This window comes from Bombus pyrosoma, linkage group LG4 (genome assembly GCF_014825855.1).
Source record: "Bombus pyrosoma isolate SC7728 linkage group LG4, ASM1482585v1, whole genome shotgun sequence".
Taxonomy (NCBI): domain Eukaryota; kingdom Metazoa; phylum Arthropoda; class Insecta; order Hymenoptera; family Apidae; genus Bombus; species Bombus pyrosoma.
The window spans coordinates 9,258,592-9,273,988 of NC_057773.1; the positions used below are offsets into that span (position 1 = coordinate 9,258,592).

General features: G+C 31.8%; 2 protein-coding genes across 3 annotated transcripts; both read right to left on the minus strand.

Annotated features, from left to right (window-relative positions):
* Positions 1 to 301: 301 nt before the first annotated feature.
* Positions 302 to 12,800, minus strand: LOC122567198 (synaptic vesicle glycoprotein 2B-like). 2 transcript variants are annotated; one of them, XM_043725513.1, is made up of 10 exons: positions 12,628 to 12,800; positions 7,287 to 7,343; positions 6,774 to 6,935; positions 5,314 to 5,476; positions 4,846 to 4,967; positions 4,343 to 4,581; positions 2,777 to 2,961; positions 1,954 to 2,267; positions 1,378 to 1,665; positions 302 to 1,263 (listed from the first exon to the last, which is right to left on the minus strand). In XM_043725513.1, the coding sequence occupies exons 1-10, from the start codon at positions 12,662 to 12,664 to the stop codon at positions 1,220 to 1,222; spliced, it is 1,611 nt and encodes a 536-aa protein (XP_043581448.1). In that variant the 5' UTR covers positions 12,665 to 12,800; the 3' UTR covers positions 302 to 1,219. The 2 variants fall into 2 exon arrangements, with proteins under 2 accessions (XP_043581448.1, XP_043581449.1); XM_043725514.1 differs by lacking the exon at positions 7,287 to 7,343.
* LOC122567200 lies at positions 2,971 to 4,336 on the minus strand. The gene is made up of 2 exons (XM_043725517.1): positions 3,269 to 4,336; positions 2,971 to 3,075 (listed from the first exon to the last, which is right to left on the minus strand). Exons 1-2 carry the CDS (start codon positions 3,521 to 3,523, stop codon positions 3,016 to 3,018), a joined length of 315 nt encoding a protein of 104 aa, XP_043581452.1. The 5' UTR covers positions 3,524 to 4,336; the 3' UTR covers positions 2,971 to 3,015.
* Positions 12,801 to 15,397: the final 2,597 nt, after the last annotated feature.

A 15,397-nucleotide genomic window follows, 5' to 3' on the forward strand; every position in this document is an offset into this window, starting at 1 on the left:
AGCAAAAAAAAAAAGAAAAAGAAAAAACTTTCGACATTTATCTCAATTTAAGTTAGTTAAAATATTAATACTTCTCATTTATAGACCTCGAACATCGTAAAACAACGGTTTTATTACTATCACGAAACTCTGAACGAATTTACATGTTATACGTTTGAAATCATTTTACGTCATTTTACGCTCTACAATCTGGTAAATACCACGAATGAATTTTTTAATTTCTAGACGCGTATGTCCTTTTACACGAATAAACAGGAAAATGTGGCATGGAAAAGGATTAATACAGAGATACAACGAGTGATAAATTGTTTAAAAAATGTAAACTCCTCTCGCATCTATTCTACATTGATCTTTCGTTTACTCGTACAGCACATTTTCGTATGTACATGATTATAACACACTTCATTCGTACAGACAAAACACGCATACATTGTAACACTAGACAATACTACGCTATCTTTTGTAATAGGAATAATAGACTTCGAGTTTAAAAACGTTGTCCCACATTAGAAAAGTTTCACTTCTTCCTATACATTTTCTATTTCTATTTAGACATAATTATTATTCAAGCACAGTAATTATGAATTCGTGAACGGAAACGACCGTCAAGTATCAATTAGCTTTAACAACGCCGTTCTTTGCTCCTTTGATTATAAACTAATGGCATTTAATGGCGTAACTGTAAGCTTCATAAACTTGAAAGAAATCCTAAAAGACGTTCTTAAAAGAAATTCGAATAACTCAATCTTCGCTTCTTGTAACTGCTTATGAAGAAACGATAAGGGAGAATGAACAATATATTAATACTAGCAGTCATCAAAATATTATTTATGCAAATAACATTAATTACTATTATAATAATTAAGAAGAATGAACTGATAAAATACTATCCGTGTAACGTAGTCGCACAATTATTTAAATATTCGTTCGAATGATGTTCGTGCGAATTGGAAAAGTCAACAGTTCAGAGAAAGACAGTTCGACGACACTTTGTACAAAAATAATAGCTACAGACACGAACTATAGTCTATAGTTTATTCAAATATATGCAGAATTGAACGTCGGATGAAATCAAGGCAAACTGTCTCTCGTTGATGTTTTCGAAAAAATACTGGCTTCACGTGTACAAAGGGTGTAATTTGTTGGAATGTACGAAATGATCAAATGTTGTAATAAGCGTATTATTCGCGTCTTTTCTCATTCCTTTACCGGGAAATGTTCAACTCTTTTTCTGTGGAAGAGTCAACGCCAACAATCCTCCAACTGAAAGTAATCGAACGGTTAATTATTATTAATGAAACTTGATTTGGTATAAGGAAAAAAGGCAAATGAGCAAAGGAACTGGACAAGTTGAAAGGAATAAAAGCGTTTACTTACAGATCACTATACCGCCGACCAAAAAGATTGGCACCTCGCAGCTGATGTCGAGCAACATTCCAAAGGCCAAATTGCTGGCGATCGCGCCAATTCTGCCAAAACAGGTCATCATACAAATCGCAACGGCGCCTACATGCGTCGGAAATATGTCAACCACTATGCTGCTGATCACGAAATTTGCTGTGACTATCATCAACGAGAACATGCAGCTCACCATTAGAATTTGCAAGGAGGACTCGACGAAGTATATCGCGAAGCCAAACATTCCAGCTAACAACATGGTTGTTACTGAAACAGAAAGGAATTGTGCAATTTTTAAATGAAACCTTGAGGGTTTATAATACGTTTGTAGTGTAAATAATACAATGAACACTTACGGGAGATTTCAAAATTATTCTCGCTATAAGGAAAGTTAGTTGAGATAAAAAGAAAATTAAAAAAATGATGAATTCTTTAGTTTCTATCGTTTTGTTGTTTTACAGATAATTGCGTAAACGTTTCTGTAAAAAGAAATTCTCACGCGCTTTTCCCGTCTAATTCACCAAATTCGTTTCGATGAAAATATTTCAAATTTACCTGGAATTGTTCGTCGGCCAACACGATTTGCCAAATATCCAGATACGATGTTGCCAAGCAAGCAAAATGCGTTGATCGTCAATGAATTGATGAAAACCATCTCGTCCATGTTAGAAGAACAATCAGTCTCAGTCGTCGAGTTAATTAAAACGTTCGTTGAATTAAGCGAGATATTTGACGCTGGCGTCACAGTAGCTTGCAGGTCACTTTCTTGGATTAGTTTACAAACGCTTACACTTCGATTGGGATGTGAGTGTTGGTAGCTTTCAAAACGATTGAACAGCTCTGGTAACCATAAACCGAATCCATAGTATCTAAAAAATTAGAAGATGAATTTTATTTAGTAAAGGATATAATAACGTAATTGATCAGTTAAACAATTCTTAAACAATCTATTTAGTAGATTAAGATATCGAATCCTTCGTTAAATTATACAGGGAATTCCACAGGTTTCTATACAAATATTTGATATATACATTTTTCTTGATTTTCCAATTTTTATGTTAATTAGCGTGAGAAACGTCTATTTAATCCGAAAAATCAAATAAGAAGACGTTCTATTAATATAGAATCGATTAACAATATATCCAATCTCAAAATGACTTTTTTCTTACAGGAAATTATGTAATTGTTTGATATTATTCGTATTTCTGCTTTCTCTGTTTCTATCTATAAAATATGAGAATATGCAATACTCTATGACCAGCATTTTGTATTACAAAATTGTAGCAAATATCACAAGTACATTAAGATCGTCAACGGGCTAGAATTTAATTAAAGTGTGGCAAGATTGTAGCCGCCATATGATTTATGAACAACTTACCCGCACATATTCGCAAAGTAAATAGTCCAACAGAGAAGCGCGTATTTCAAAAGCGGCGGTGACGCAAGCGAACGCATCTGTTGCCAAATATTTTTCAGCAATTCCATTAGTACTCTGGACGCGGAGAAAGACGTATTATTAACATTCTTAATATTCATCGTATCATCGGACAACAAGACTTTTACCTGAAACACAAGTACAACATCGTTAGACACGAATTTATTCTCTTCGTCATATTTTTATATATACATGGGTGTTCGGCTACAGGTGTCAGGAAATTCAACGAGTGGTTCTTGAAGCTGAAATAAAACGAAGATCAATAATAAAAAAGACTGCGTTTTCGGCTTTAGTTTTTAGTTATTGACAATTTAAAAATCGGCTAAAATGCCCCTGCACGCGAGCAAACCTCCTTACACGAACAAAAGGAGGTCAGCCTAAGCAGCGATGCGCACAGCGATCCTCAATCCCAACGACACATGGACGGCAGCTTACCTCGTACAGGTCGTAGAGAAGAAGACCATCGTATTCCGAAATTTTAACGTACCGCAATCGTTGAATTATATCGCAAAATGTCTTTGCGCTGGATATAGCCCTATTGCGATATTTTTCGGCGTATAAACATCGCGCTTTTACGCTATTACCGTCCGCCGTGTCGTAACAAATGAACGTGTCCGAAAGTTCTCTAAATGTATACATTTTGTAATAAATATGGCTACAATATAAGTACTGCTGCACTGCATACAACATTCACAACGCACACAACATGCTCAGTATATACTCAACACGTTACGGCACACGCAATACAACCAAGTAACGCTCCAACTTAAGATTCTCAGTTCTGTGAAAGTTTTTCGTCGATTGTCGGAACGATTCTGTTCATTCAAAACTGTTCTACTCTCTTGCTTCAAAATGTATAAAACATGGAAATGTAGTGACGGGAAGTTCATTGCGAACTCTTTGCCAATGCTTTCACCTTCTTTGTATAACTCGGAATTATGCAGCCACAGTCATAAAATTTGAGAAGTTCTTTTTAAAAGCAAGGATATGGTATTGAGGAAGCGAACAGACTGTGCACCAGACGTGTTTTAAAAAAGCGCAAACCTAACTTGCACAATCTTCCAGCTTCACATAGCTAGAAATTTATTAGAAAACGCAATTGTTTTGTTCTTGATTTTCGCCTTATTTCGGCTTCAAGAATCACCTCTTAAATTTCCTGACACCTGTAGCCAAACACCCTGTATGTTTGATATTCTCTACTTTCGTAACTAAATAAAATCAAAAAATTGAAAATCACAATGTATACACTTTAAGTAGCTGTAGTAATTTTGATAAGAATATTTGTCAATGAATAATATTGCCTTAAATTACGAAATAGGCGATATTTAAAAAAAAAAATAGAAATTGAACAATCGAAAGATTAGTTAATTTATCAATTGTTAATTTTGTTGATAGCGAATGTGATGGCGATGCTGATTCGATAGTGTCTGTGCTTTTCATTGCAATTTTTACTACTCGGTATGGGTAATGTTGTTAATTTCAAAATTATTAAGTTGCATCGATGCTTACGGGATAGTCGTCCTCGTTACGGCCAGTGTTTATCGCGTAGATTTTTCGTAAAATTGTCAGTGCTTCGTCCGTTTTTCCCTGAGTGACCAAAAATTTCGGACTTTCAGGATATCTAGTCGCGATCAAAGTTACCATTAACGTTGGTATTCCAATAATAGCCAGAAAGAGTCGCCAAGAATTATACAACATGCCATTGAATCGAAGGGATATTGGCAGCGGTATGATAATCCAAGCCAAACCTAACAAACAGAAAAAGTCCTTATATAGTTTCATAATAATTTCTATGTGTAACATGTTTAAGAAATATTATTATGAAGTTGTTTGAAACATTTGGTCAATGTTCTTTCAATTGGATTATTACGTACCAAGATTATTAACTAAAAAATGTAATATTAAATTTACTAGTTAATTGTTTAACTTTATTTATTATCATTAGAATTATTTATTATTTAAATAATAGTACTAGTAGATAAGTGTTTTACAAGACTGTAAACAATTCTTACCAGGCAATATCAACCACGATAGGGTCCAGAAGAACCCTACGTAACAGATAGCTTTTACTCTATGTTTCGCTGCATGGAATTCACCAAGATACATATAGATTAGAGAACCAGGAGCACCCATGCTAAAGTCAAAGAGTAATCGTTAGAAAATAATATACATAAATTATAATAAATAATATTAACATATAACATAAAATCCTTTTTGCAAGTTCATGCGCTTATTACGAACACGCGACTTGTGCAAAAGTCGTATTAATTTTACGAAGCGATTAGAAAAATTCATATATTATCGTGGTTGCAAGGAATAATACAAAATAACGAAAGATATATCGTAGATCGAAATAAACTTCAAGTTCGTATTTCTTTTTTTCTTTTTTGCGATTTTATTATATGTGAAAATGCGCACGACACCATGGACTGACTAGATATACAATGTGATATTTATTACATAATATGTAATATACTTACAAGAATCCACTGAGTGCTCTGAAAATTAACAGCACTTTAAAACTTTGAGAGAAACTTCCTCCAATTGACAAAATACTGTCACTTAGTAAAGTAAGGAGGAGAATATATCTCCTTCCGTAGGCATCTGCAAATACTCCCCAGAAAAGGGAACTTACAACTCCGCCTAATGAAAGAAAATATCAGGTTAAATTAAATGTGAACTAAACAATAATAAATACCATAGCAATATCGTTACAATATTATGACGATATTAACATGATTCTATCTTTTTACAGTTCGTAGTTTAGAGGATATAGATTGATAAATAAGAAAAACAATGTTGTATTATACTTTACACTATTTCTTCCTATAATATATATGTAAGTTTGTTTTAATATTCTATCGAACGATAGAATACAATTGTTTTCGATAATTCATATCGTAGGTATTTTCATTTCAAAAAAACTTTCAAGAAAAAAAAATTCAAATTTCGTATTTTTGAATGTCTTAGTTCATGTAACAACTTTTTATCTCCGACAAATATTATATGCAAGGAAAAATTAATCGACTTTAGTCGTACAAGCTGCGAGTGGGATGTTATATAAAAAACTGCTCCTCAACTTTCCTAATGAAATAAGTGCTATCTAACGTGTCTGATATATTGCAATAAATGTACATAGGTAGTTGGGATATCGTAGTATTTTTATGTTCCTACTAAATAATTTGAACATCTTTTTACTATCGTACTTGGCAATCACATTTTGTTGCATTATATATAATATAATCATTTTGTAGATCCAATAGATCATAAAATATTTTATTTCCAAGTATTATCGATAATACTTTAGTTTTTTCTCAATTGAATTCCAATTGAATTCGAATTAAATTTCCAACTTGTGGAAATACTGAAAACATAATTAGAATAAATGCGACTGATAAGTAACGAATAATGCAATTGAATAAAATTAAACAATCAGAATTACTTTACTTTTCGGTTTTACTTCATTTTAATCCATTGCTAAAGGATAGGAAAAAACGAAGACGTTTTTAATTATCTTTTTTCAAAAGGATATGAATCCTATCCATTTTAATCATTCGCGTAATTAGATCAAATTTCATTTTCCAATAAAACAAAGCTGTTACGAATGAACATAGGACGAACAAAAACCTTTATGCGAAACGTTCAGTAGCTGGTAACTTCTTCGATTCTCATTTCGCTATATTGGACAAATTACACGAAAGAATTTGAAGTTTCTTTTATATATTCGAATGATTTAAAAAAATTAAATAATTGTTAAATCATACGTAGGTGCGTTTATACTTCTTTTGCTTTCGCAAGTTCCGAAGCTTCCGGGTTTCAACGACACGTTTAAAAAAGACATTATCGACAGACTTCGGAAACTCGGAAATAAACCTAATGGCTGTGTGTTTGTTTTTAACGCGCGCACTCTTAAAATAAAAATACATGATTGCGTTGATACCTAAGAGAAAGGCGACGTTCAGAAGACCTTTTTGTTCAGAACTCAAATCGAGATCACACTCTGCGGATGGTAAAATGTACGCGTTTATTCCGTTCTGACAACCAACGCAGAGGAACATTGCTCCACAGAGTAATATCAAGCCATAGTGGAATTTTCCGTACCCTAAAACAGTAAATTAAATTTCCCATTAGTCTTTTTGCCGTTTGAAATCGTCAAATTAATTAAATACTAACATGACGTTGAGTATCTGCTCGTGTAATTAACTGTATATATATGTAGAAGTTTTCAGAATTGAAGGATTAATACACTGTGAGTGTGGAAATCATAGAAAATGTAGGATTATAGAAAATTAATTACAGTAGAGTATATTAATAATTTCTGGTTACAGCGTTATTATTTAAATTTCTATTAAAGATCCGTGTATATCGTTTTAATGAAACGTAAGTGAATAACAGAGTAAATGGAAAATAATAAAAAATGAAGTAACAGAGAAACAAAAAGAATAATTCGTACCACACAGTTTGATGGCTTTTTCGAAATCTGCAGCGCTTTCCTTGCCTGCATTGTTCTCTGAATAAACAAAAAAACACATACGTAGATTAGACATTTGTATTAAAAGAATTTAATAAAAAAATAGATATATGTAGTATACATTGAGAATATTTTGGTTATATTAAATATGTTAGTTTTTAAAATTTATTTTTATGAATTAGCTATCTATCTATAATTGTTAACTTTTATTTATATTTGAGAAAATAGCAACAATTTAATATCTCCATATAAATTAATGCTGCAGTGGCAATATTTAAATTATACCAGTTTAATGATCACCTTCACCATTCAAGTCGCTATAACGAATATCGAGGACATGCGTTCCATATCGATGCTATGACAATCATTATTTTCATAAAAATGTTATATAAAACTTATGATTTACTATTACGTGAATAGGACACGGTCTCCAAGTTGTATATTCACAATTGATCCAACTAACAATTTTGCAAATATTATATCTTCTTATTTCATTATTTATATTGTCACTATTAAATATACGGTATAAGAACATATGTTAAAAAAGATGATGATATTTAGTAGCAAGAATATTTATTTTTAACATAAATTGTTTGAGAGTTACTTTGATTATTTTCCTTTCTTTTTTCTAAAAGTGTTATAATACAATTATACAGGATTTATCACAAACTGGGCTATTTTTTTAAATATTAATTAAGAAGAGAAAGTTATAGAAAAGAGAAGATCTTTTCTTTATTTTCACGAGAAAGGTACATTTTAATAGAGAAATCTGTGTTCTCGGATATTAAATCACATTCTTATTGATATTTACAAAAGCTTAGAGCTTTGAAATAAAATCTTCTAGATAAATCTAGATAAATCTTCTTCGAAAGAAAAAGTATATTTGTATCGTTTCTCCACTTAGCCCTCCAATTAAAGTCGATATTGTGTAAGGTGAAATTTATGATACACAGAGCGGAATATCGCCAAACAGAACATTCTTGACATTCTACCGGGTCGTTTTTAATTACCATTAGCACAATCAAGATAGTGACAGCAGCAATTGATGGTAAATGCACAGTAAATGAAGTCCATTAAATTTGTCTTTACGAAAGGTCGACATAACTTTAGCTGTAAAAGTATCTTCAGATACAACTGAACGACAGCTAGTACATTACATGTTTTATAAAAATTGTTAATCGCAAGAAAAGGGAATTTTTATCCTGTTAAACAGAATACTTCAGTACGATTTATTCAACTCCAGTGTTGAATATAAAATAATCGAGGGTAAATAAAGTAAATGAAACGTAGAAAATGATTTAAAACAATTTTTTAATAATTTTATTCACATACACGAATCACGTTTTTCAATTTTTCTGGATAGAAATACGTGAATCAATAAAGTCAGGTCACGCGCAATTTACCTTATGATAAATATAGTAAATAAACAAACAAATTGTCGAAAATAATTGTAAGATCTCGTCCTTGGGAAACGAGCCAAATACCAGAAAGGAGGACAGCTGTATACTTAAGCTGCATACAGTTTTGCTAAATAGTTAGTACTATTATTAAGTATGTTGACATCTGATATATGTATGTAGGTACCGTGAATAATTCTCTAAGTTCGTTATGATATTTGATTAAATTTCTCAACTCACCTATACAGCATATATTTATCGATCAATGATCGTATCAATACCGTCAGCCTAAAATTAAATTAATTCCATCGAATATTACAAAGAAGCAACACTCTATATTATATCTAACAGTTTTGAAATCGAACATTAACGTGGCAAATTTATCTCTTTGCACGTTTATTGGGATATTTGTTTAAAACTCCACCGTCTTCCTTTGCATCTTTAAGAAACTAACTTTGGGCGTTGGTCGTAGCTACTACGATGAAGCGTGCTTTACCATTCGCATAACAATCGTGCTTTTTCATCCTTCGGAGATCACAAGACGGATCGAAAACACGCATCCGCTTTCTGTTCATTGTATAAAAGCTCACTTCGCAAATAGCTAATTTCAAGTACGAACAATGCAACTGTGTTAACATTTCTATATTAGATCATCTCTTAACCGCTTGATAACAATGCTAAGTCACGTTGCAAACCTCGTGGAAGCAGTAAGATCTATATCTGTCGTAATCTTCTACGAAAATATGTACGTGCATCCTTATCCGTTCTTCGTATACTCGCATTAATTAATAGACAATTCGTTAAGAGAACACGAACGATCGCTGGTTGACGAAAAATTATTGACGATGAAGATTTCAGAGAATTCATGATCATTCTCTTATGGGGAATTTCAAACCGCGAAAGCAATTCTAATCAAACTTCTATTAAACATCTTATTCGATATCGCTGAATAGATCGAGCGCGGGTGTTCTGATAAAAGAAAAAAGGTTGTACGAAGGAATGTGGCTTTGTTCAAATATTTATCAGCAATCAGCCAGCTTAGAAATCGAATCAACGAAGTGACGTAAATCGATCGATTGCTAATGTAAACGGCAGATAAAATGATAATGAAAAGGAGCAATTATATTCTAATATTTTCTCTATCGTACACCTGTGTCATATTCAAATACGACGGATATGCCTGCAGATCGACCCCCTGTACTTTTTGACAAAGACACGAACAAACAACAGGTTTGGATCGAAATTACGGCAACAAAGGTTGAAGGAAGTAATTATTGTGACTTCAACAATAATTACTCTGATGTTGTTTCGCTTGATTATACCGCTATACAGGAACGTGACTTTTATGCAGCGAATACGAAACGAAACCAATTTGATTTGTCGTAAATAGATACAGTACCGTTGGCCATAATTATTATTGGTCGTGAATTTGTTGGAAAAATCGGACAAATTTTACTTTATTTAGCGTTTTACGTTTATAAAGCGTATGCCAATGTAGTAGCAAATTTATAACTGAAAAGTAGAAGCTGTAGAGAGCATCCAATTTTTACTGGATTTCAATAATCGTAATTGTCTTGACACTTGTAATAGGCGTAAATGAAAAATCATACACTTAAGAAAAATGTAGCTATTGTTAAATGGAAAATGATCGCTACGAAGATCTAACTTTTTGGGGGGGGGGCGGGGCGGGAAAGCGAAACGATACGATTGAAGTAGAAACATTGTGCTGGAAATTTGAAATCTGTCTGTGACACAACTTGTTAAATATTTCATATACGTATAACGTTTTAATAGTTTAGTGCTATCGAGAACAAAATTTCATCTTTATCAAATTCAAGCTTCTTCGAAAGGCACGTAGTTCGGTTAAAGAATCTCTGGCGAGGAGGATATCGAATCTTTCACAACTCATTCTTTGCATTTTTAAGCGATAAAAATTAAGCGAAATACATAACTATGTAAATACAGGTGAAAAACGAATAGTAATGTTAGCTATGTGATTTAACAAAATAAACTTTTAAAAAATGATGAACCTTAATAATGTACAGTATAATATGTACATAATAGTTAGATAAGTTTCACGATTTTGATAACGTTTTCATCGATGGTGCATGACGTTCAATCGTGCGTCTTTTCATCAACAATACCTGTCATTGACGTAAGAAAGCACAGTCGATCAATGACGTACGTAACCCTGGTATCGTATAATACGATGCATTAAAAGTACAATATTTGATTATGGAATTCAATTTATTCTACGTATATTTGTTTTCATGGTCGGAATCGTTTTAACTGCGGATTATCATTTTACTGTTTAGTAACAATACAGAAGAACAAGCGATGACGCAAAAGGGCATTACGCTCTCAACAATAACGTTCACGCGTATTTTTCACTAATATTGGCAAATTCGCTGAAATGCAACATTTTCGATCGTTTACGAGAGACGTTTGGCAATTTCGAGTGTTTTAAGTAAATCAAGTCAATCAAAAATTTGTCCTTTGTCGTTTAAAAAAGAACTGGCAATCATAAGCCTTTTGATAATGCAATATTATAGTAATTATTTCATAATAATTACACAATTTTTCAAACAGCCTTAAACAATTTCCAAATCGTATTGTAACCAAAAACAAGATATCGATTATCAATATACTATGACATTTGATGTTTGCCGGAATTTTAAATATTTCACAATCAAAATAATAAACTCGGACACAATTTTTGGTTTGTAAATATAATTTGTTAGCAAGTATCTTTGTATTTGGAGTTTTCCATCTTATCGAATTTGAACGTAACATTCGAAATTATTTTTATACCTCCTATACCTATAAAGAGCCTGTTGCCAATATGTTATTTCTTTTGTAGTCATAAAACTTTTCCAAGTAATCTTTTTCGCAGCACTGAAAACTGTTTTGCAAACGAGATATTAATAGAAATAATAATATTACATAAAAATCGTGAAGTGGATTTCATATTAAATTGCAACTCTTGAAATAATTATTCTTCAGAGCAACGGCTATATCTACTTTTTGTTTTCATTCTGATATTTCCTATTATTATGAGCCTATTATTGGCGTAGTACCAGTGGCATATATAAACGATTCTTCGGATCCGATTAAAATCTAATTAATCTTAAAATATCACAGCCATCGTTATACGTTGAAAAAAAAAATCCGGGAAGATGAATTGTTTAAAAATTATTTTTAGCATACGCATATTATCTTTGCTTAATATTTATGCTAAACTATTTTGATCCCACGTTATTAAAACTCTATACTATGATAGCCTCCTCATCAATGATTTATCTCGCACGTGAGAATCTCTTTTTCTATGTAGAACGATCACAATAATAATAACCATCATAAAATCATGCAGGAAGAAGATCGAAGAAGTGAACATTTATTTAAATCTAGATAGAATATCGTACTACTAAGTAATCTGCAATTTAGAAATGCTACTTTCTGTTATTCACATAAAAACTCAATAAACTCGATAAGAGAATGATTCGACGATTTTAAACGTAAACCATTTTAAAAGAATGGTAAATGATTTGAAAACTTCGTGAAAACCTAAATATTTAAGAATTTCACAAATCAAACGTTCACCGAATAGCTTAGATAAATCATACTCTGGACATCGCTATATTTGTTATATCTTCTTTCAATCAGTTTTATGTTTATAAATTACTCAAATCTCCTTGCAAAAATCATCTCGGATAAACTACAATATACACGGAAAATGATACTGTATTTTATAATATTAAAAAATTAAAATGAGGAAACGAATGTATTAATTATATCCTATCAAATCACTGAATGATAAATCTCAACGTCGTTCCGATAAAGTCAAAGAAGAGTAAAAAGAAAATAATAAATGAAATGGCCTATTTTACTAGAAAATGAAAACAGAAAAATTGGTAGGAAATACTTACCCACTATATAGGACAAGGAGGCAACCTGATTAACCATAGCGATTAAGCTTGCAACAGCTAGAACACTGGTCTTCTTTCTTGTCAAACAGCGAGTAAAGACTGCTGTTGAAAGCAAGCAGAATCTTATGTGTTACCCTCTGTAGCGCGGATGGAAAACGTTCGCGCGATCCACGGCCGCGTCTCTTTAAATATTGTCATGCGCTTGTACGATCGGCCAGGGTCGAATCCCCGCGCGATTCGCCAAGCCGAAAATCGTCTTCCCCTACTTTTCGCGCCGGTGAAGCTCCACGTGCAAAACTGATTTTCCATTTGTTGTATCGTATCGCCTGTTCGCATCGCCAGTAACGCACGTTGCGTTTCGAAATTTCGGCGACGAAACTCTTCACGATCGTTCGTGAAAATGCGTAAGCGTAAAAAGTGATTTAACTTTCGAAGAAATTATATTCGCGATATAAAGTATCCATCTTTTCTCACTAGCGAATCAATCTTCATTCTCATCTTCGTGCAAATTTGCGACTAATGATACGTAACTCGAATTTAAACGAAATCCATTAAATAACTAAATAAAATATAAAATTTATTTTATTTGTAATTCATTTGATAATTATCGCTTCAAAGAACAAGTAAATGATAGCAATTAGGTTTGTACCAGCTTTAGCTTTACGAAGCTTTGGAATATGTAGAAATGCCGCGGTAAAAGTTGCAATATTTAGTTTGCTTCAGAGTTAGGAACTACATGTCGATTAACAGGTGTTTATCTTGTTCAAATACCTACTTAAGAATTACGTTTATATAATTAGAATTTTTTTCATAACTGTAATTACGTAATCTGAGTTAAACACTCTTACGCGAAAGCTAAATAGTGTCGATATCATAGAACGAAGGATAAATATTGATAAAAGTACATAATAAAAATGTTCTTTGTTGCATTATTACAATTACAATTACGTTAGTATATCATAATTTTACAAGCGATACATAGTTGTTATATTAGCGTTAAATTTAAATTAGTGCGTAATGCTAGACTAATATAACATAGTGTATGCATATAATATGAAAATAGTAAGATATTAATATTCAGCAATTTAATATTGGTATAATTCGATACATCTGTCGAAAACAATTTATCAATTACATTGCAACGGGTAAAAAAATATGTGATATTGTATAACACTTTTTTTTCGTCATTCCAATCAATTGCGGTTTTTCCAAGAAATTTTTTATACAGCAAACTTCTCAAAAAATCCCAAGTGTTTCGATCCAATTTTAAGCAAATTATTCAGTTTCAAAGACTGTTGCGGCAGTTTTAGAAGTCACCGTACTTACATACGACATTTCCAGTGCACAGCATCGCATGTTTGTTCGTCATCTTACGCGTCGGCCTTTCTTTAATTTTGTAAATTCGAAATTGCAAAATCATCATACAAATCGTTTAAAACATCTGGAAAATTGTCATCCGAATAGATTTACTGTTTGCGATGATGGGCAAAGAGAAACTCGGAAGAAATATTGTAAGATCACGTAGTAACGAGAACGATTCTGTACAATCGTTACGAGAAATTTTCAACATGTACACAACTAACATAAGGCTAAAAAGTGTACTTTTTTACATTTTTAAGATAAGAAGTGATCTTTACCATTTTCTTCGGGATTTCGAAGAACAGAAATTTTTGCAAAAATTGTTTACGCGTCATCCAGAAATCTAATCCTCCCAACTACTCAGAACGATTCAAGTCGTTCGATCAAATTTAAAAGCAGATATTCTGCTTTAAAGACCGTGCTAATACTTATGTTCCCAATTGTATATTAATACGTATGTATAATTATAATTATAACTGAAAGTCGACTGTAAAACCAATTCTGAGATAAGATTTCCAATTTTGATTGGCATCGGCAATTACATATGTCCTTTAACACAAATGTAAAGATTGGTAATAATGTTTGTGTTGGGTGCGGTTGTGTTGGGTTGGGTTTGCGATTAGGAATGAATCAATATAAGTAGGTACTGTTTTACTATCGCGCCTTCACTATGATGGAATATGTCAGTAAAAAAGCGAAAAAAAAAATGACATATTCTTTAAGTATTATTTTTATCATGAGTACTACAAATATATTAATCCACGATGGAATAAGCTGCAACTAATACGTATTTAAATATTGAATTACAAGTATAAGTGCCTACTCTAATCAATGATTATGCGATTTAAAAATTTAATAAATTAAATATCTCTGAAATGAAAAATAATCAATATTTAATGAAGAAATGGGTATCAAATAAGAGATTTTCAAAAAATATTTCAATCTTATTATAATTAAACATCATTTATTTTTCCGCTTTATTTTTTTGTGTAATTTTTATAACTTATCATAATAAGATCGTCAAAATATCATAATTGGTGAAAAGAATTATATATTTTTATATATACTTTTTGTGTTTAAATTATATATGAAAGAATAAATTAATATGTAAAGAAGAACGAATGTGGGATAGGTGTTTAGAAGAGTAAAACAAAAAGGTTACTAAATTTAGTTTGTATTTGCATGTCTCGCTAAATTACTTAATGGTGAAGTTTTAATAAACTTTTAATAAAGTAAGATTATATAAAATGAATATTATATTTATATAGTAGATATATTTCCGTATATACATAATGTTTGATACTGCTAGTAATGTTTCAATTTGGCGCAAATGGCCTAGTAGAGAGTTCAATTATAGTAGATGTTTCCTCTTCCTTCTAACCTATGTACTTGTTGTATTATTACGTAATTA